The 23,638-nt window shown below is 38.5% G+C and overlaps 1 protein-coding gene across 3 annotated transcripts in view; it reads right to left on the bottom strand.

Annotated features, from left to right (window-relative positions):
- The window catches only part of cstpp1 (centriolar satellite-associated tubulin polyglutamylase complex regulator 1), a 139,921-nt gene that overhangs the window by 80,611 nt on the left and 35,672 nt on the right, over window positions 1-23,638 (bottom strand). For 2 of the 3 annotated variants that reach the window (XM_003214597.3, XM_062967957.1), the window contains exon 3: window positions 46-176. In XM_003214597.3, the coding sequence (XP_003214645.1) occupies window positions 46-176 (131 nt within the window). Of the gene's footprint in view, window positions 1-45; window positions 177-9,121; window positions 9,482-23,638 lie in introns of those variants that run through there. The other variant, XM_008104934.3, reaches the window with a different exon arrangement.

Here is a 23,638-nt window from a genome sequence, read left to right as displayed (position 1 = left end):
AAGCCTACCAAGAAAGAGGGAAAGAGATTTTCTTTTTAGACTCACCTCCATTTTTCCCCACTGTCCTGAAACATCGCCAGAAGGTCCTTAGAAAGGATGCCCGATTATGCGGCGTAGCTTGAACAAAGCTGAACTCTCGGAACAAAATATGAGTTCCTTGACCCACACTGCTAAAGCTACAAAGAGAAAATAAAATATTGGTGTCAGCTGAGAAATGCTGTACTCAAATAGAAAATATACAACATCCAAAGGTGTTTCCACCTTTTGAAACTACCTATATATACTTTATGCATCTGAGATTTTGGTACATGAGTCCCTTTTAAGAGATAGGGCGGTATAGAAATAAAGTTATTATTATTATTATGACACAACAAACAAGATAGATATGCTGGATTTCATATCACAAAATCACAAGTCGAACACTTCCCAAGTGTCTAGGACTGTGTGATGTATTTTCGGATGATGCGCGCAGATCCCAGCAGGGTGGCCTTTTGCAGTTGGCAGATCGTAATTTTGTCAATGTCTATTGTTTCCAAATGCCGGCTGAGATCTTTTGGCACGGCACCCAATGTGCCCATCACCACCGGGACCACCTGTACTGGTTTCTGCCAGAGTCTTTGAAGTTCAATCTTGAGGTCCTGATAGCGGCTGAGTTTTTCCTGTTGTTTTTCATCAATGCGACTGTCACCTGGGATGGCGACATCAATGATCCAAACCTTTTTCTTTTCCACAACTGTGATGTCTGGTGTGTTGTGTTCCAGAACTTTGTCAGTCTGGATTCAGAAGTCCCACAGTATCTTTGCGTGCTCATTTTCCAATACTTTTGCAGGTTTGTGATCCCACCAGTTCTTTGCTGCTGGGAGGTGGTACTTGAGGCATAAGTTCCAATGAATCATTTGGGCCACATAGTTGTGCCTCTGTTTGTAGTCTGTCTGTGCAGTTTTCTTACAGCAGCTGAGGATATGATCAATGGTTTCGTCGGTTTCCTTGCACAGTCTGCATTTTGGGTCATCAGCTGTCATTTTTCGATCTTGGCCTTAATTGCATTTGTTCTGATGGCTTGCTCCTGGGCTGCAAGGATCAGGCCTTCTGTCTCCTTCTTCAGGGTCCCATTCGTGAGCCATAGCCAGGTCTTCTCCTTATCAGCTTTTCCTTCAATTTTGTCAAGGAACATTCCATGCAATGTTTTGTTGGTCCAGCTGTCAGCTCTAGTTTGTAGTGTGGCTTTCTTGTACTGGTTTTTGTCTGCTGTGCTTTGAGGAGTTTCTGATTTTTGACTTATTATTATTACTACTACTACTACTACTACTACTACTACTACTACATTATAGACCCTCAAAAAACTGTAGTATATCTCCATTAAAGAGGAGAACATTTAGGATAGTGCTATTCAAAGTGATGGCTATGGTCCAGTACCAGCCAGTAGCAAGGTTCCAAAAAAGAAATTATTTTTGCTCGGTTGTAGCCAATGAGCACAAATATGGTGCTGGTCCCAGATGCTCTAGGGCAGTGGTTCTCAACCTGTGGGTCCCCAGGTGTTTTGGCCAACAACTCTCAGAAATCCCAGCCAATTTACTAGCTGTTAGGATTTCTGGGAGTTGAAGGCCAAAACATCTGGGGACCCACAGGTTGAGAACCACTGCTATAGGGAAAATAAAATACCGCTCTACCACACCATAGCTGAAGAAGCACTAGTCTAAGAAATTCTTGCTTTTACCAAAACTCTTGCTAGCGACTTGATAGTCCGCTAGCCACAACATTCATTCAGAATCCCTTAGCACCAAGATTAGAAAGGGTTAGAATTTTTGGTCAAGCACAACCAACAAATAAACTCCCTCTGTCCAGTTCCTGATCCAGTCTGCCCAGCAAATGTGACAAAAGCTTTGTTGTTCCATAATTAGGTCCAAAGTTAGGTAAAATGGATCTAGATCAGGCATGGACAAACTTCAGCTCTCCAGATGTTTTGGACTTCAACTCCCACTATTCCTAACAGCCAGTATTGAGTTGTTCTTCACAGGAAATCTAATTGTGTAATCTAGAACAGACCTATTTAATCAATGGGAACTTGCTAAGTCAACACTTACATATGTTCTACTGATTCAATTTGCTCTGGCTGGGACTGATAATCAGTTTTAAGTCTATGTCACAAGTAATTTTGCAACCCTACTGCTCCTGAACCATGCTGGAATCAAGTAAAAATGCATATTTCTATGTATTTGAGGAGTTCCTCCTCCTCCTTTCTTTCCTTTTCCCAATTCATGCCTCAAACAACCCCATCCAGTTGTTATGCTATAGTCCGCCCTATATTCCATATGAGAAGAAAAGCATTATCACATTTCCAACAGATAATATATGAACATTTTGAGCACTAAAGCTGGATACTCTACAAGCATTTACCTCCACATTGTTTGGTTACGCTATTGACATAAATAATGTTAGCACAAAGAATGGCCCTTCAGAAAAGACATGGTTAGTTTGGATCTCCACGTTCTTGGTATGGCACTGGCCTGCTGACTTGTGGCCCAATTTATTCACAAAGATAATTTAGCATAAACAACCATAAAAAATAAAGTCAGCTCTCCACATCTGTAGGGTTGACTTTTGTGAATTTGATTATTTGCAGATTTTATTACAATGTTATTTCTAAGACTCTCTAGGTCCTCCAGTGTATCGTCAACTTCCACCAGAGGTTGACTTTAGGTCAAACCTGCACAACTTGCAATCTTCCAGGTGTTTTGGACTTCATCTCCCAGAAATCATGCCCATCAAATAAGCTGGCTAGTGTTTCTGGCAGTTGAAGGCCCAAATATCTGCAGGGCACAAGTTGTACAGGCCAACTTTAGAGCCATGCTGGAGAACCAAGAGATTCCTAGAGAGATATTTTCTCAGATAATATTTTAAAATATGTGCTTTTTCCACTTTCGTTAAGGTCCTGTGCCCTTAAGCTCAGCAAATGTGGATGGCTGTCCATATTTTACTCATTATGTACATTAGACATAGCATCTTTGCAATATTATATTTTTTAAAGTGAAAATGCCATTTGATCTGTGAAATGTGTTTCATTACAAATTTCAGATACTGAGTATCCTTTTGAAGAGAAAAAGCAGGCCATAAATAAACATAACATAGTAATAATAACAAATACTTGTTCAGTATAAGCCTTAACTGGATGGTGGGGGGAAAGGGCATGAAGAGGGGTCGCTATATGTCAATTCCAACAGATTTTTTACCAAATGAAAGCTAGTCTCTACACCGAGGTATATTTTTGCAATGTCAAATGCGAAAGAACACAAAGTTAAGATTGCATGTTGAAGAACAATTGCTCTAGAATGTAAACAAAAATACTCCCATAACTACTGGTAATTCGTGTAAATAGATCACTCTATCTGGTGTTTCTTTGCAAACAATCCACTGCAAGAACCTGGTGGGTTTTCCTTTTTTTTCCCCTTCCTGGCTCCCAACTAGGATAAAATCTGTATTAAGTAGCTTCTCTAGTTTGAACTGTAACCAAATGCTTTGACTGAATCTCACTCACACTTGCTTATTAACTTCACAGGCTATTATGAGAAATAGAAGTTTCCTTCTTATACAATGGAGGCTATGGCTTTTCCATGACAAAGCAGCATGTGGGTGATTGTCTGGATTTGAACATACCAGTGATGTAGAAAAGGAAAACTTGAAATAGTGTGTGTGTGTGTATGTATGTTCTGTCAGACAAGAACTAATGACTGTCTGGAAATAAATAAATGTACTTCCTTGACACCCATTTTAATTATCCTGGCCTGACACTGCATGTTACATGTCTTGCTTCGTTCTAGTTAAATAGTATGCTAATTGCTTCTTCATTTACCTGATTCTATATTCTACTTTTACCTAATATTTCCCTCCTCTCTCTTAAGATTTCCTAGTTTTCCCAAGAAAAAGAGTATGGGGGGGGGGGGGAGGAGAGAAAATAATAATGTAGCACTTTTAGAAGGAGCTTTCATGGGTAAAGATCCACTTCTTCTGATGCAGTATAGAGTGATATTAAACTCTCAAGTATAAAGCATATTTATACAGTTATAGGAATGGGATAGTTTTTCTATCCCTGAGTTATTCGGAAACTTTGGTCTAAGGTTGCATCACAATGAACAGACACCAGGATGAAAGGATGCGAGAATATTTCTTTTGTTTATGAAATGTTGCCCTCAAAATAGATCTGTCTAAGAACATGACTTGGACTCTTTATTGTGACAATGATCTTTTGAAAAGGCGATGTTTTGGTGTTGGAATATCTGTGTACAGAACTGCAATGTCCAAAATGAGGCACATCTGTTAGATTTTGCAGAGCTGAGATGTTTGTGAATTAGGAAGAATTCTTTGAAATAAGAGCCATCTGGTAACTGGACAGTTTTACTTCCAGAGCCTATTACAAAGCCTCAATTTCTTAGCTGTGAACACTGCAGGCAATGTCATTTAATAAGGCTTTTGGTATCTGATGCAGTTTCTTTGTTTCTTTGAGAGGATCTTAGAAACCAGCAATATCAAATTTCATGGGCATTTGAAAGTGCCCCTCTAAGATGCTATTAAAGTCCAACATACAAATTAAACAATAACATTAATACAAACAAAAATGAAAAGCAAAGGCACAATAAGAAGTGCCTTAAAGGAAAAAAAAGGATTCATCCTGTGCATGACCTTGTACTTCTCTTAAATTTGGCAAGAGTTTCCAATCCCCCAGAGGGATCATGAAAGCATTTCCCTGGGAGAGTTGCGCTTACTGAGTCTCTGTGAGAAAATTAATGAAAAGATGCATGCTTATCCTCCATGGGGGCAGATCTTCTCCATAGGTAGCTTCTCCACAGTAACCACAATCTATGGGCTAACAGGGGTCTCTCTTAGTTCTGTTGCACATCATACAGTAAGATCCATTTAATAACATTTGACACACTAACGGTTCAGTTACAAGTCAATTCCCCTCTAGAGAACTTTCAAAAATGTTTCAAGTTCTTTCTTGAACTGATTTCGCACACTCAAAAAGATTAACAACATAAAATTTAAATTTCTGCTATGAAGACAAAAATTCTCTGCACATTGAAAATATATTAACTTACTTCAAAATTGCTCATTTGTCTGGTTATGCATCAAAATAATACCAACCAGTTAGATTTAATTTTCCTCCCTTTCACTTCAACTTTTTTGCTATTTTAGGCAAGTAAGTATAACTGTTCAGAATTACTTGCCTAAAATAGTAAAAATAATTATAAATTCTTCTATAATTATCAGGTATTTTCTGTTTTATACAATTTAGACACATGTTGTTACCTAGTAGCAGAGGACAAGATAAAGAAATAACCAGAATCTGCCTGCAATGCCCCAAAGGCCTGGTTCAAAACCTACTGAATTTAATAAAAAAATATTCCACCTTCACCAAGCATAGGATCAAGTTCCAGAAACTTCACAATGGTTGAATCATATAGTTCTGTTTTTAAAAAGACATAGTTATGATGTTTCTTTGACATTGGATGATCACTCTTGAGCGTAATATAATAAAACATCACTCTTTTATTGTACTATAAACTGCGCAGTGCCCAGAAAGGTGTAAAAAAGATTTGAAAAGGTCTGTCACAGTGCTTGTTAGTAAAAGATGTATAATAAAACAGCTATCAATCCACCAGTTCTGCATTTACCTAAAAACATTCATAGGTAATACACACCTACATTAATAATAAATTGATGTCTGTACTGGCATCATACTATCATAATCTTAAACTGCCTGATTATCTATGGGAGTACATTGGCCTTTCTCGTACACCAATTCTCCCTGTGAGAACTTCACAGAGAGCACCTGTTTCTGAATAGAAGATTACTGTATACACTCATATACAAGTTGACTTCATGAGCAGGTTTGGGGCCCAAATTATGGATTCTGATATAATTCATGGAGAGGGGAAAGCAGGAATGCTGCCTCAGGAGGGCAGCCACCCCTGGCCACTGCTACCATTTTCCTTCTCAGGCATCTTTATGCCTGTCTGATATTTTAAAATAGTAGATTTGAGAAAACATAGGATTAAATTGAAGGGTTTAGAATTCTGACTGGTAATTTTTCATTTCAAAAATGTGATTCATGCAATAAAGTAGATTTGGTGCATTCCAATACAGATGGCCCTCCGTATCTATGAGTTCTGCATCCATGGATCCAACCAACCATGGTTCAAAATTATTTGAGGGGAAAACCTCCAAAAATACAAACCTTGATTTTGTTATATACTGAGTATTATGCTGATACATAGGCATATCTTGCTGTAGCCTTCTGCCATTTTTTAAGACTCTTTCTGGCACTCATTTGAGTTGTTTGTCAATTTATATAAGGGATGTCAGTTTGGTCCTGGAAACAAATACCAGCAAATACTGAGGGCCCATTGTATTTTATATAAGGAATAGGAAAAGTCATAATCCTTTTTTGTAATGCTGCCTTTGTATGCACCCGTAATTATACAACAAGAGATAAATTTCATTAGATATTACTGTTTTAATAAGTATTGCTTACTTTTACTATAATTAACGAATAAACAAAGCCACCAAACAAGTTAGATATATTTTTACATTGTTCACACATTCACACACAGGTTTTTACAAACAGAGGAGACCGAAAATGTCAACGTCGATTTAAATAGTAGTGGTCTAGTGCTGAGGAGAAGGTAGCCTTACTAGGGTTCCCTTCCTCTCCCATTGTAAAAGGATACCTAAGCACTCTATTATATTAGTACATTAAGTAATAATTATAATAACAATCAAATTACAATAAATATTTTTGAAAGCCTTGTCACCAATTATGTCAGTGGCAACTGGCCCCCAGGCTTTCACTGCACCATAGTCCACTGGACACTCCAAACTGCAATAAACACATGAGGTAAAGAAAAGGAATTGCCTTTTCCCAATGGCCACAAATGACTGTTAAAGTACTGGTGGAATGTGGTTTTCTTTTAGTTCTGGTATATGCTATTATGCTTATGTATTTTTATATTTATGCCATTTGATTTGTACATTTATTATTTTATCTATTATCTAAGTCATGGAAGATTGGTTGTTTTAAAGTTGGACTGTAAATGGTCACATACTGTACATATTGAACTGTATCTTCTGTAGAGTTAATATTTAGAATACATTTTTCTGTTCAGCTATAAGTTTATGATTTTCTCCTTCCTTTGCAATCTTATATCTTCTCCTCCCAAATATTGCTTTAAAATCCTAAAAGACATGAGCTGGGGCTAAAGACATGAGCAGCGATTAGTGAAAATAACTGCTCTTTCCTTCCCACTGGTGTGAGTTTTCTGAACAGAATTTTACTCAGGAAATGCTCCTGCCAAAACAAACAAAACTGCATCCAATTCATTAACCAAGTTAACAAAAACTATTTTTCCCATGCACCAATTATGCCTTTGAGACAAGCAACTGAACACCTTTCTCTGGACAGATCAGAAGGAAAGGTGATTTCCCAACAAACTCTTAAATTGTTGGGTTTTTTTTCTGTATCATGATATCACAATTTGGGATCACAGACAGGGATTTTTTTTAAAAAAAAACCCATAAAATAATAGGCAAGACAGAACTCAGCTGAAAATGAATAATCGGGAAGGAGGCACAGTTTTTGAGCCGGTAGATTATGCTAAATCTTGATTTTCCATATATTGTCCAAAAGCATGGAGTTTGTTAGTATACCATGTCAAATATAGTGACTTGTGAGCCCTTAATTAAAAAGTCACAACCCTAGAAACTGTACTATTTCGTTCGTAGAGTTTTGTAGTAGGTGTATATTCCCATAAATGGGAATTTCCCTATCCCACTTACAGACATAGAACATATGTAAATCTCCAATTTAAAGAGGGACACGGCAGCAATCATAAGCAACACTAATGTAATATAAACATCTATATGGAGAAAATCCAGCTCACAGTCCCTACTAGGGATGGGAAATGAGACAGTACAGATTTTTGACTGCAACTGCCATAAACTTCTACCAGTATAGTGTAAGGCCAGGGATTGTGCTAGGTGTGTTCCAAATGGCATTAAACTATCTGCCATCTCTGGGGTGGCGCAAAGCTGGAAAATTCATGGCTCTCGGGATGTGGTTGAACTACAACTCCCGTCAGCCTGGGAGTTAAACAACACCTGGCAAGCCACATTCTCCCAATACCTTTTCTAGGAAAAAAGAATTATAAAAACTACAAGCATGTGATATGACTTTCAATTCAGCTCTCCTACAACTTTTTGAGCCTCCATAAGTACCATTTGACCCAAAATGAGCTATATCAGACATCACTGTAGAAAAAAAACCTAGCTTATATCAAATGCCATATAATGTTTACCACCCAAGGAATAGATTATTTTTCTATACAGATCATTTCCCTTCAAAATGTTTTGAAACAATCCTGACAACTTTACAAAGGGGGGCAGAATCTAGCAACACCTTTGACTGATTTCTATTTTAGCTTGTGTTTTTGTTTTTGTCCACTTCTTTAGATTCACTAAACTCTGAATCCCAGCAATTGGTTGTGCATTTTCATAAAGAAGTACAGAAAAGTAGTAAAAGGATCTCTTTAAGCAGAACAAATCTCTACCATAAGCATTGCCAACAGGTGTAGCCCTTTCAATGTCAGAATGACAGCCCCTACTATGTTATCAAACCTTCCTGGTGAAGCAAGAGACTTTACATTTGCCTGGTCCGCCTCAGAACCACTCAGGAAAGACAGGCAAATTAGCACATTAAACTGAAGTTACCATGGACACAATTACCAACTTGTCTACTTGCACTAGCAATTAAAACTAAAGCCCTCATTAATATACTTCAAGCAGTTGCATTTCCCTCAAAGGTTTTTCTAAGTTGATGGGCATTCAGTTCAATGGAAGTGGTTGCCTTACACATCATAGTGGTAGGAGACAGTGGTAGAGAGAGAGGAGAGGAGACAGGATCCAGTCTAATATAGAAAATTGTGAAAAGGCCTTTACAGAACAGCAGTTAACAGCAAAATAATTCCACGCTCACAGACCTTGCCCTTGCATGCTTGAGAGAAGACAAACCAGACAGGAATCTCCTTGGAATGCCAAGGAGTGGGAAAGACATGCCTTGCAGCATACTTACTCTATGCACATGAATAAGAGCAGAAAGATTGAGGACTCTGGAATCATGAAGCCAATGTTCTTTGTTTGATGAACATACGGGGAGAACACTACTGCTCAGGTGCTGCTTCTCTGAAAACAGACTACGCTCTTAAAAGAGCCTTGCCTGCCATTGACTAATTACATTTCGGCAACCTGCCAGTGCTCAGAAACTTGCAAGCACTCCTTTGAAATCTCTGGACTTTAAAAAGTAAGTTGTAATGTTCTGGGATGGGATTGTAACCAGGCCCTGACATTTGTTGCTGACCTTGGCTTGAAGAGAAGGCCAGGCACTTGGAAAGATCATCTAAACCCCTTCCTTCAGAGGTTAGTAAATGCAGCTCCAGAGTAAAGCACTGAACAAATTTATAGGATGTGTCCCCATATCAAAGGAGCAGCAGGGAATGTTAACTATGTCTGGTTCTTCAGTTTGCAAGGCTTTTCATTAAAGTGAGGGTCACATTGCACATTATTTATTCCCTGATGAGGAGATAACCTTCATATAAAAAAACCACTTGAGTAGTAGTTAGCTATTTTCTCTGCCATATTATCAGTTCTCCTGCTGTGGTAGTGGGGAGGGGAGGGGTTGGGGAAGCTCTGTGTAGGGTGAAGGAACATATTCAGAAGACCTGAGAACTAGATAAAGGAAAGAAGAACCTGAAATATATAGGATGAACCAATATGTTGTGCAAATGCAAAAGGCAAGGAAATATCCCAGACCAAGTTAGCCAAACTTTATTATTTGGTGTTGGAGGAAAATTCTGAGTGCCTTGGACCGCAAGAAGATCCAACCAGCCCATACTCCAGCAAATAATGCTTGACTGCTCACTGGAGGGAAGAATATTAGAGGCAAAGCTGAAGTACTTTGGTCTTTGAGAAAGTACTTTGAGAAGACAGGAAAGCTTGGAGAAAATACTGATACTGGGGAAAATGGAAGGAAAAGGGAAGTGACTGGCTTAACCTTGAAGGAGCTGGGGGTGGCCACAGCCGACAGGGAGCTCTGGCGTGGGCTGGTCCATGAGGTCACGAAGAGTCGGAAGTGACTGAACAAATAAACAACAGCAATTATTTGACAATGACATGAAAACAAACAAACAAAAAGAACAGAGAACAAGGTCCATTGACAGAAAGTGCTGAAAGGTGATACTGTTCAGTAGAGGTTGAGGGTCCGAAATACTTCAGACAAGTGTTTTGGATTTTTTCAGATGTTTGTATATGTGAGTTTGCATATATGTACATAATGAGATATCTTGTAAATGGATCCAAGTCTAGACACAAAATTTATTTATTTTTATGTACAAACCAACCCTTAAGATAATTTTATACATAATAGTTTTAATAATCTTGTGCCTAAAACAAAGTTAGTGTTCAGTGAACCACGAGAAAGGAAAGCATTACTATTGCAGCCACTCATGTGAATGACTTTCAGAGTATTTTTGATTTCAGAATTTCAGATAAGCAATGCTTATCTTAGATTACATATTTACATGCTTACATTTTCAAATTTGTGGAGATGCCGTTAATAAACTGGTCTGCCATATAAAGATTAATTGAATCAATTATTATCAACCAGCAGAAAAGTGTATGCATATGCACACACACGGAGCACCTGGTGGCACAGTGTATTAAAGCGCTGAGTTGTTGAACTTGCAGACCGAAAGGTCACAGGTTCGAATCCAAGGAGCGGAATGAGCGCCTGCTGTTAGCTCCAGCTTCTGCCAACCTAGCAGTTTGAAAACATGTAAATGTGAGTAGATCAATAGGTACTGCTCCGGCGGGAAGGTAATGGCGCTTCAGGCAGTCATGCCGGCCACATGACCTTGGAGGTGTCTACGGACAACGCCAGCTCTTCGGCTTAGAAATGGAGATGAGCACCAATCCCCAGAGTCGGACACGACTGGATTTAACGTCAGGGGAAACCTTTACCTTTACCTTATGCACACACACATAAACATACACTAAACAATGAGCTGATCTTGCAGTTATTAATAAGTATACATTTGGTTATCACGCTCACTTGCAAATGAAACTGTTTCTTCAGTCAGTTCTGCCGTCCTTGGTTCAACACCCTCTCTTCCTAGGACTTCTCCAGTGAACTGAATGTTAATAAATGAAAGCAAGCATCCTATCTTAGCAAAATTGCATTGTTCCAGAAAACACTGAGATGTATGAATAAAAAGGTGTTCTACTACCTTCTGGCTTTTTTCTAGTGATATTTCAACAGTAATGTTAATGAACCGTGACCAGTGCCTTCTGTTGCTTGTATTTCCATAGCCAGATCTGAATATGAAAACAGAGTTTCCAGTGTAAAAAACATGTTTCCTTTTCTTACTAAAGTAAGATACACACACTTCAAGATCAGACAGCCATTTTTTTTGTTTCCTCTAATATTCCAAGATGGACTGCAACACCACACTCAGAAGTGATGTCTTAGTTAACTAAAATAAAAAGAGAGCTGCTGCTTTTTTTGTTTTTTTGCTGTTTCAAGTGTCCCCACACAAAGCATTAACTAGAGGGTAAATCCCTTGGAATCAAATAGTTTAGGAGAAAAATGCCCCCCTGCAATCAACTGGCTAAATTCTGTACTTCTTTTACATTTCAAAACTCAGGGTAACTGAGAAAGGAAAGAGGCCTTGTGGCCTGTAGTCACACATATTTGGAGAAATTCTGAGTGCCTTCAATTTGGGTGAATTAGTTCTTGGGCCCCTTCTACACTGCCATCTAAAATCCAGATTATCTGCTTTGAACTGGATTATATGTCAGTGTAAAAGGGGCCTCAGTGACTCAGGAGAACAGCTCAAGATCAGGAGCAAGCCTTGACCCATCTCTCATTTTACACTCTCCTCATCACTAATGGTTTAAAACATATTGGCTACAGGTGAACCTCACTAACATTGGTGGGCTACTGTAGCAAAATCTGACTTCATGCTGCTATCAGATGGGCCACATAACGTTAATGTATGCATATACAGAAGCCTATCATCAAGGAGACATGCAACAGTGATTGTGCCTTACTATTTGTGTTTTATGCTTCCAGTTTGTTAGGCACTGTTCTAGCAAAGTTATGGCTTTTGAAAATGAGATATACCATTTTCCCAACACCCAAGAGCTACAACCAACAGTGCAGCTGATTGTTGATGGTCCCCTTTTTATTTTTCTTTCCTTGTCACCTCTATATTAGGTCAAGAGATAGAATGGAGAAGTAGGTCAGTTACTTAATAGCCTGATCACTCCACCCAAAGCTCACGAAATTTTTTTCTGTGCTAAATTATTGGACCACTATATTTAAAAACAAAAGAGCGAAACAAACAAAGAATGAGAAGAAAGAAAGAGACTTTTTAAAAACAACAGACGTCTTTTGATCAGAGTTGCATAGTACAGTTTGCTGTAATTCAAGCTGGCCATTCTCATGTGGCAGGAATTAAGGGCTCCCCCTGCCAGGCAGAGGCCTATTAAAAGACAATGGCTGCTTGAAAAGGATAAGCAAGCTGATATGGATATAATAGGCCACATATAGTGCACCCTTTCTACTCTGAAATAAAGCATTTTAGAGTTATGAGTTGGGAAATCCAGTATGCCATAGATAGCTGGCCTATCATACAAAAGGCTAAGTAGCCATGGAGAAATGCTTGGAGATAGCTCAAGGAAAAAGAAAGAAGAGTTCCCAGCAATACATCAACAGTTAAGATGTAGTGTTTTCAATTGCTATGTTCTATATAGACCAGTTTTCAACTGCTATGTTCCATATAGACCACATCACCGCAGTCCTGTGTAACTGGCAAAGACACCCAGCCTTCCATGTGAATATTAAAAACGTATTGTAATGAACTATGGAAGAATATTAGATCACCTTCTAATTACTGATAGTTCTGCGAAAATAGGACCAAAATTAAACTACATTACATTTCCCAAGAGTATCAACTTGCCTTGGTTTTCAATAAGTGACATTTCAGCCCAAGTCACCGTGACATTTAACTCTTCTTTCCATGCTTCGCTGACTACAGGAGAAATTGCATGAGAAAGCAAGCTGGGGCATCTATAGCTTCATGCCTCAGTTTCCCTCTGCTATAAAATGGAAATAACAAATACTCAATCTTCGATGGGGTGAGAGAGATTATATTGCTTGTCTGAAGTTCTCTCGGGGACCAGAAAACAGACTTTCAACAGGAACACTATACAATATGTGTTTCTGTTCAGACAAATGACCCAAAGATAGAGTTGATTTGAATTCTTTTGCAGGTGTAAAGATAATGCTATGATAGGTTACAATCTGTTATGATCCACCATTACTACCATTTTGTAATGCAACGCAGCTGGACAGATCTCCCCAAGGGTAAATTCTGTTGTTCCAACATTTTTCTTCTGCTGACAAATACATATAAAAAACATTAGACTGAGATGCAAAATCCATATGGAGAAAAGATCTATGAGCAAGGGCAAGCAAGAATCCTTACGTTTAAGAATTATTTCTGGAAAACCCATGTGGATTATAGATTCCAATGTGACAGGTTTCACATTTATTTATCCACAAGGAAAAGTGTAATTTTGCAATTGACTTTCAGTATTTCACAGTATATGCTTTACAATGGTAAGATTACTATTATTTGAAAGGAATTTCCATTTTTAATTGAGGAGTTTTCCAAAGCATTTCATGAATATGAAAGAAAAAAGTTGTTATCACTCAATGTTAGGCTATCACTATTATGACCACCACCCTTTATGTATTCATTCTGTAAATAATATGGTCATATTAGCCAGAAAGCGAGCAAAGTGAAATATTAAGATAATGTTCAGTGCTCAAAGAACAGGAACACATAATTGAAGGAATATCCAATATCCAGTTCACTATGCCATCTGGAATGTTCAATGAATGGAGCCCCCAAATAAAAATTAATTAAAAAAGTATAATCCACAACAAAAAGCATGTCCATAAGTACTGAGACAACTGGGTCAATACACACATTGCATAGTTCCAAAAGGCAATTTGCCATCATATACACTTCAACATTGTGCCTTAGGTAATCCCAGTTCTCTAAGAAGTCCACATGCATGATAAAAGAGTTTTCAAACTCCTGTTTATCAGATTGATATTAAACTGTTTTAAAAAAAAAGTATAGAGGCACATCTGAAAAAACATATTGGCTGAAATCCTGTCAGTGCAAAGATGGATATAACTTTGTCCAAATGTTCCACATTTAATCCTTTGGATGCTGCAATATTCAGCAACCCTAGCACTCACCTCTGAATAACAATATGAATGGAAAATGATGGTGGGGCTAACAAATGTGTTTGTTAGTGATAGACACACACAATTCCACATTATGAATTGATTTATCTTTTTTAGACATTATCCAAGCTGTTGGTTCACTGGCTGATCAAGCAGTTGTTCTCCAGTTTGTTGTCAGAAAAGACTGCTCAACTGCAGTCGGGGCAGGTACTCCTTGGTTACTCTTCCCCCATTCCCCAGTTTCTCTGCCAGTAAATGGCCATGCCAGCATCCTGGGACTCAACAGCTGCTGGGGCAGAACTGTATGTGCAGAATGTCACACTCCTCACACTTTAATCAAGGGTGGAATAGATGTTTTAGTAACTTTGCTGTTAACTAAATTATCTTTCTAAATTATGAAGTGTGGACCTTTGAATTTCTGAAACATGGAAGCAAAAAATTAAAAATAAAACATTGTATACTAGAAAAGCAAACTATTATTAAAATATTTTCTTCAAAATAGACCATCTGAAATTAGTCTAGTGTTCTGCAATGGGATTCCAGTGTTACATGCAATTTTACACTATATATAAGCATTAAACTTTTTATGGACTCCAATGAGTGTAGTTGAACTGAAGCACTCTCCTAGCTACAGTATTCTAAAAGAAAAAGGGAGGAAGGAAGAGGAATCATGTCTACTTGATTATCTTCTATAACCATGTTACCTGGCTGATCACTTATTAAGATTAAGTAGTAGTGCTGACTAGATGGGCAAGTTAATTCATGCATTTCCTATACAAAAGAAGTAATATTTTATCTAGAACATTAACAATCAGATTCATCACTTCTGAATATCTTTTGTCTTCAAAGGAATACAAAGGGGGAGGACTGCTTAAGACCCAGGAACTATGGAGACCCACATGCACATGCCCACAGAAAAGCATTATTTGCATTTTAAGTACCCCTAATCACAATCCTGCAGTTGCAAATGAATAATGTATATACATACATATACATAGTTACACAGCATTGCAAATATGCTATTTTTTATTTTCGCCCCAATTCTTAAAAGCTTCCGAGGTGCCAATTGCTTGATTATATACATTATGCATAAAACATAATGTTACAAGAGAAATTCAAAGAAGAGCTCCTGCTGAGATGGAAATCAGTCAAGTCCTTCATCTCCAGATTGAGAGCAGTGATTTATCTCTCAGGATTTTTGCAAGGAAGACAAAAATAAAACAAGAGAAACATATAGCTTGTGCTCATCTTGCATGGTTTATAAAGTGGCCATGGTTGAATCAAAGAATCACAGAGGTGGAAGAGACTGCATAGGCTGTCTAGTCCAACCCACTGTCATGCAGGAAAAGCACAATCAAAGTACCCCTAACAAATGGCCATCCAGCCTCTGTTTAAAAGCCTCAAAGAAAGAGCTTCCACCACACTCCGAGGCAATGAGTTCTTCTGCCGAACAGCTCTTACAGTCAGGAAGTTGTTACTTATGTTTAGATGGAATGTCCTATTCTGCAATTTGATCCCATTTGCTCCCAGTCCTAGTCTCCAGGAGACTGACTGATAGGTGTGGTCAATGTCTTTTTACAGCAAAGCAGGTTTCTAATGTGTAACAGAGGCAGTTGTAAGCCCATTCTGTTTTTTTCGGCTCTTTCTAAATCAAACCATACTAGATCACTATCAGTCAGTGTTCACTCAGCATTTTGGGATATGTAACTATAGTGTGCGGCAATATCCAGGCACCCTCGGATTTGTAGTTTGGTAAGGCACCAGCACTCTTTGGCAGATAAGGCTAAAAACTTTTTAAAACCATAACTCCCACAATTCCATAGCACTGAGCCATGGCAGTTGAAGTGGTGTTAGGCTGCATTAATTCTACGGTGTAGGTACACCCTAAGCTCCAGGAAGAGACATGTTTTCAATGCTCCAGTTCACTTTGGTTTAGTTTCAGGTCTTGCGATGGCATAGAGACAGCTTTGATTTCCTTGGTGGATATCCAGTCGACAGAGAACCAGAGAGAGGAAATGTACCCCTCTTGATTTTGTAGAACCTCTTAGTGGTTTTTGGAATCATCCATGGTATCTTAGATGTGACTCCTTCCTAAAGGGACGTGGTGCTGAGGGATTCCTGTTCAACAAGTTGACCACAGGTATGTGGCATCCCTCAGAATTCTGTTTTGTATCTCATGCATCAGGTATTGCACACATGCATGAACTAGATGTGAGAGAGGGAATGGAGGCTTGGAGTCCATTACAAGTATGAAAATGACACACCATTTCCTCCTCTTTTCACCAAATAGTAAAATAGCTGCATTAATTACAAATCAATTTCTGGCATAAGTAAGAGACTGGATCAGAGCAAACAAACTGAAGACTAATCTAGGCAAGATAAAGATGTCCTTGATCAGTCAAAAGGCAAATCAAGGAATATATATTCATCCTACCTAGATGAGGTTGTATTCCCGCTAAAGATGCAGATTTGCAGCTTGATCCTAGATGCCTGAATGCCTGGATTTCTGATATGGCTGGATGTATATTTAGGTAGATAATCAACCAACCATGCTCATTCCTGGAGATATCAGATCTGAGCATAGAAATACATGTCTTAGATGCATCATGTTTGGATTACTGTAATGTGCTATATATGGGGCTATCTTTGAAGGATGCTTGGAAACTTTAGCTGTTCCAAAGAGCTGCAGCATCATGTTAACTGGAGCTGGTTACAGGGAGCACATGATTTCTTGTTACAGCAGCTCCACTGGCTACCAGTCTATTTCTGTACACCAACATTGCTTTTGACCTGTAAAGCCCGCAAATTAAGGCTCTAGCTTAAGGGCATAGCATAGTTCAGGTCAAAGCCATTTGACTGACAGTATTCCACCAAACAAGATAAAATGGATCCTGAGATCTTTAGGAGAAGCCCTTCTTTTGGACCTACACAGGCACATCTGTTGGGAGTTAGGAAAGAGGTTTCTATCCTCAGTGATAGCTCCAAGGCTGCGAAACCCCACTCCTAGGCTGGAATGAGCCCCCCAGTTGCTATCCTTCCAACAATTAGCAGATTTTATCTGACAAGCTTTACGGAATCAATATTTTAAAAGAATAGGTTTTTAATAGGGTAATGTACAATTTTCCAACTATGTTTAATTGTTTCTTTTTAATGCATTTAATTGTTTTTAATAATATTAATTTGACATTTTAAATTCAGTTTAATTGCATTTTAATGATAATCTTTTGTATCTGCACTACATTTGTTTTAACTTGAAAGCTGCCTGGAGCAGCATATTTGCCAATTAAAAATATCATAAAGATCCTTAAAAAGAGCAGTGGCAAAACTAGAGAAACTTTGCCTCTATACTGCACTACTTGTGGTTAATTCAGAATGGATCCATTCAGAATGGATCTACATATACTAATGTACTGCTTTTGTTACAGATCAAAGTTCTGGCTCAAGAGATAACTCTTTAGGGTTGGACAAAAGATTAAGTCAAAGAATTTTAGACTAACAGGTATAAGATAAGATTTTTATACAGTCTGCCTTTGCTATAGTAAATGTGAAGTTGATATTACTAATACAATTTCTAAATACTCTACTGTATCCATACCTACTAAAAGTCACTGTTAATAACTCACTATTAATCTTTCAGTGTATACCAATCATTTTTTAAAAATAATAGAAACATGCTTTGCATACTGTATATGTTCAATTATACTGGAATCTTTGGCTATAATCATTTTTAGATCTATATATATAATAAAAGTCAATGTTTGTATGCAGCGGGCGGTGTATGTATGTACCCTGTTTCCCCTAAAATAAGACATCCCCAGAAAATAAGACCTAGTAGAGGTTTTGCTGAATTGCTAAATATAAGGCCTCCCCGAAAGTAAGACCTAGCACCGTTTGTGTTTGGAAGCATGCCCGCCGAACAGAACACCAGAGCATGCAGGTTTGGTAAATGTACGTACCATAGATTGTTGTACATGGAAATAATGGTAGTAACAAGAAATTCTTGATAGGATTCACAGTTTGTTTGGTTATGCTGGTTTGTGATGACAACTACTGTACAGTATATAATAAATGTTCATTTTTTTGTTCAACAATAAATGTGAATTTTTCTTCATGGAAAAATAAGACATCCCCTGAAAATAAGACCTAGAGCATCTTTGGGAGCAAAAATTAATATAAGACACTGTCTTATTTTCGGGGAAACACGGTATGTATGTGTGTATGTGGCAGCTTTCCGATTGGCCACCACTATCACAGGCCACTGTGACCACCAGGAACGACGGACCTGGCCCAAACTTGACACGCTTAACCCCCATGACGCACTTTATGTCCTGGTGCCATTTGCGGGACGATGGACCATGGGTGATGGGATATGTAGTACTTTCAATCGCTATGACTCCGACAGACCACTGTGATGCCCACCAGTGACATAACTGGACCAAACTTTGCAGACAGAATCCCCATGACCCCCTTTACACCTTGGTAAGTGGGGGAGGATATACAATGGATGATGGGATTTGCAGTACCTTTACTCACTTTCTGAGACCACTGCAACTGCCACAAATGACTCATCAAGACCAAACTTGAAACACAGAGCGCCCATGACACACTCTATACCCTGGTGAAGTTTGGAGAAGGATGCACCATGGACAATGGGAATTGCAATACCTTCACTCACTTCCTGAGAACATTGCGACCCCCACCAATGCCTCAACAAGACCAAACTTGGCACATAGAGCCCCCATGTCCTACTCTACACCTGGGTGCTGTTTGGAGGAGGATGGACCATGGATGATGGGACTTGCAATACTTTCACTGGCTTCCTTAGAGCACTGTGACTCCCACCAATGACGAATCAGTACCAAACATGACACACAGAGGCCCCATTACCCACTCTACATCCTGGTGTGGTTTGGAAGAGTTTTGACCATGGATGATGGGAACTGCAGTATCTTCACTCACTTCCCAAGACCACTGCAACCCCCACCAATGTCTGATCAAGACCAAACTTGACACATACAGTCCCCATGACCTACTATACATCCTGGCACTGTTTAGAGTGGGATGATAGGACTTTCATATTGGAGTTATAGTTCACCTGCACCCACTGAACCCCACTGACTCGGGACCTTGACTAAACTTGGAACACAGGCAAACAATGCCTTTCTCATATGACCCGGGCACCGCCGGGTCCCCAAGCTAGTAATTATATAAAGGCCCAGTGAAACACCTGCTTAATTTACAACTAAACAAGCCTTATTATTGGAAGGATACCAGAAAACATTTTGGACACCAATTTTGCTTTCTAAAAAAACTGGATTCAATCTTATAAATGTACTGTATTCATTACATGATTAAAGCCAGATTTATCTATACAGCTGAAAGTATTATTCAATATGCACAATTGAGGGACACAGCAGTACCAAAATAAAACATCAAATTCTTTCCAAATGAAATTATTCTGAAGTCAAAGTATTATTCTGGGTAAGAAAAGACAACTTTTTGCAAACAAATATTTCCCAATAACACAAATTCTGGATTCTACAAAATCTAGAAATGAAATCTAAGCCATCTCCAAAAGAGGTAATACAACAGATTAGTTCCGCTGTAAATATCAAGGTTCTCTTCATAATTATTATCATGATAGCAACATAGCATATTCCATTTCAGTTAAGAATTCCATCACACTTTCAATCAGGCAGCAAGCATCACAAAAAGCAATCCTGAAACTTTCTATCTAATTTCTCATGGTCCAATTTCCTCCCACACACTTCAGTGTATCAGTAATTGCTCACCAGCAATGGTTCCTTATTTTCTTTTATTAAAATACCCTTAAAAACATTTTAATCCACGTTTTCAGATAAAAAGGCTTCCATAGTAGCTTATGAAGATCATTAATAAAACAGTCCCTGCTATCGGATTTGTAGTCTAAAAGATGCAACACAAAAAGAAAGCAGATGGAAAAGGGAGAAGGAAAGAAAATAAAATTCAGGCATAGTTCTTAGTCACAAAATTCCTATAATTAATGACCTGGTGAAATGTAAGGAGTTCTAGAAAAAGGGGAGCTAAAATTTCCTTTTTTGCAAAATGAGGCTAAAGGAATAGCCTTTCCCACTTCTCTCCCTCACACATTTAATAATAATAATAATAATAATTTTATTCTTGTATCCCGCCCCATCTCCCCGTAGGAACTCGGGGCGGCTCACATGGGGCCTTGCCCAACATCACAATATAAAAACAAACCAAAACACATAAATTTACAACAATAAATCAACAATATCAGTAAAACCATCATAAAAACAATATTGCAGGAAAAAGCGTTAAAAACAGATATAAAACACAAGTCTAGGCCAAAGGGCGAATGTGTCAAATCAGGGGGAGGTAGTTCAAGAAATTGTAATCCCAACTGTTACAACATTAATGCAAATATAAGTTAAATGTCATCAGCAAAACACAGGATAGACCACAAACTGCATATTCCTGCCATTACTTTATAAGCAGATTAATTCTTATGCTATATGATTACTCTATGCCAACTAGTGATGGTGCAGCTTTGCCTCACTGAGCATAAGTAAATGGCCCCCAAGAGCAGAGTGTTGAGAAGATGTCAACACTCGAGGCTTTAGCCTACATTTATCTCAAATCCTTTTTGCACTTCCTTAACAGAAAGGGAGTCCCAATTAGTGGAAGAAATAGAATGTGGTTGCAGATCATCTCTGGCTATCAATCATACCACAGCATGACTGTAAATTCAGAATCAGAAAAATAGATGATAAACCACTACTGTACACCAAATTTTACCATTGTCTAAGGACAGTGAAATATTTTCTAAAGAAATTCAGTAGGAAAAGAATAAACAAACCTACCATACATGTAAATAAAGATACTGAAGCAGCTGAGAGTTTGGCAGTATGACAGCACCGCTGATTACTTTCTTCTCCTAATTCAGGGGTCCCCAAACTTTTTAAACGGGGCCAGTTCATGATCCTTCGGACCATTGGAGGGCCGGACTATAGTTGGCCACCGAGCAATAATAATAATAATTAATAATAATAATAACAACAACAATAATAAAAAAGAGGGTTGGCAGAGACCCTTTGGGCCATTGAGTCCAATCCCCTTCTGCCTTTGTGCACCGAAAGCAGAAGCACAGCACTCCTGACAGATGGCCACCCAGCCTCAATGTTAATAATAATAATAATAATAATAATAATAATAATAATAATAATAATAGTATGGGGTTTTGGAACACAATACTCCTGACCTCACAATCGTGTTAAAAAACAAAGTATGGACTGTCGATGTTGCAATCCCAGGTGACAGAAGGATTGAGGAGAAACAACTGGAAATCGTGTGATCGGCACACTGGGCGCAGTGCCTAAAGACCTTGGCCTGCACTTAAACACAATCGGCGCTAACAAAATTACCACTTCCCTAGACACTTGGGAAGTGTCCGACATGTGATCCAATACAACAGCCAGCAGAGTGTCTGCTGTGGACTCATCTTGTGTTTCAAATAATAATAATAATAATAATAATAATAATAATAATAATAATAATAATAATGGGTTTTAAGAGAAGAAGAGAGCCCTTGGGTCATTTAGCCCAACCCCAATCTGCCCTTGTGCCGTGGGGGACGGATAAATGGCTTCGATGGGCCGCATCTGGCCCCCGGGCCTTAGTTTGGGGATCCCTGTCCTAATTGAATGACAGGTGAAACTCTTCAAACAGTTAAGAGAGAGAAGCAAAAGTAAAAGGTAATAATAGGATCAAATTCCTGAACTCAACTGTTCAGCAACCTCTGAGCAGGGACAAAAAGAACTACAATAGTCAATGAGAAAAACAGATTTCTTTTCTAGCCATAATTATTATTTGTTTCATTTTGCAATTACTACTAAAAATAATTTTGTTGTTGAGAGGAATGGGGTGTTAAAAATTATCTGTCAAGTATAGTAGGTACACTGCTATATTGATCTAAAGAGGGAAAGTTTAATATAATGTCATCAAGCACAAAATAGATCAAGACCTTTATCTTTATAACCTGAATTAGGCCCAAGAAGTGTAAGTATAGGTCTCTGATCATGAACAAAACCTTTCTGGTAAGCAAATCAGGACAGCAAAAAATACAGGTAAGAGCAAGGAAGAAAAGGCAGCAAGGGGTTTGGCTGTGGATTATCTTTTAGAAATTGCTCACATCTCATAGATGTCAGTGTCAAACCTTCAGAAACATTGTTTGTGTGCCCATGCATGTGCAGAGAAATGCGTATTTGTGACATCTCAGAGTGTGCAACACTTCTAATCGCAAGCAAACTGGAGGATCTACTGCAGCATGCATTTTACACATGCATCTTTACTGTTCCTTCTGACACTACGCACAATTTCAGGGAAGTATGTTCCACCGTTCAATTCCTTACATGAATCCCTAGGATATCAAGGTACATCTTTGTTAATTAAGGTTCCTTTCAAGTATTGTTGGGAGCAAGGAACCCTGAATAACACTGAAGACCTGTCAAGAGTGTGCAACACTGAATCCCAGTGGACGCTTCGAGCTGAAGGGATCACTTCATAGCAAGGATGGTGACAGCAATAGCTTCACACCTGTCACACTGCTTGTTGTAGCCAGCTAGTGTCTGTGAGACAACACTGTCATCTCCACACTGGATCAGGGACAATGCTGAGGCCTGGGAGAGGAGTAAGGAAGGAGATAACTTAAAAACACATACATAAAAGGCTCAAAGGAAGAAAGAAAATACACTTGAGGAGTCATGGGCAGGGGGAGGAAAGCTACAGAAAGCAAGTATCAAAAAAGGGTCTTAAGAAGCTCTGCAGATAATGGAAATCTGATCCATGGTCACCAAATCCTTCTGACTGAGCTTGAGGTAGAGAAAAAAACAGACTCCCTGGCCTTAGGGCTATTTTACAGCTTGTTGTCTGGTGGCTCAATCACAGACCGGATGATTCTGCTGTCACTACAATTACTATTTTTACTCTGAAATGACTCCCCCATATCCACCTCACTGAAACACCCTTCTTATAAAATAATCTAGAGGAAATTAAGAAATCCCAGAACAATATTTTTGATCAGATAAACATGTATAAACATTTTACTGTTCTTTCTGCAAAGCTAGGGGAGTGTTGGGACACTTAATTTACTATACTTTCACTGAACACATTGCATTTCCTAAAAAAATTAAGATGAAAAACACATACACATAAATAAGTCATTTTCCTGCCAGTGGTGTAGAAACTCGCCTCTTTAAAAGTTTCAGTATTTCA

The sequence above is a fragment of the Anolis carolinensis genome, chromosome 1, assembly GCF_035594765.1.
Source record: "Anolis carolinensis isolate JA03-04 chromosome 1, rAnoCar3.1.pri, whole genome shotgun sequence".
Lineage (NCBI taxonomy): Eukaryota > Metazoa > Chordata > Lepidosauria > Squamata > Dactyloidae > Anolis > Anolis carolinensis.
This window is presented reverse-complemented; position numbering and strand designations above follow the sequence as displayed.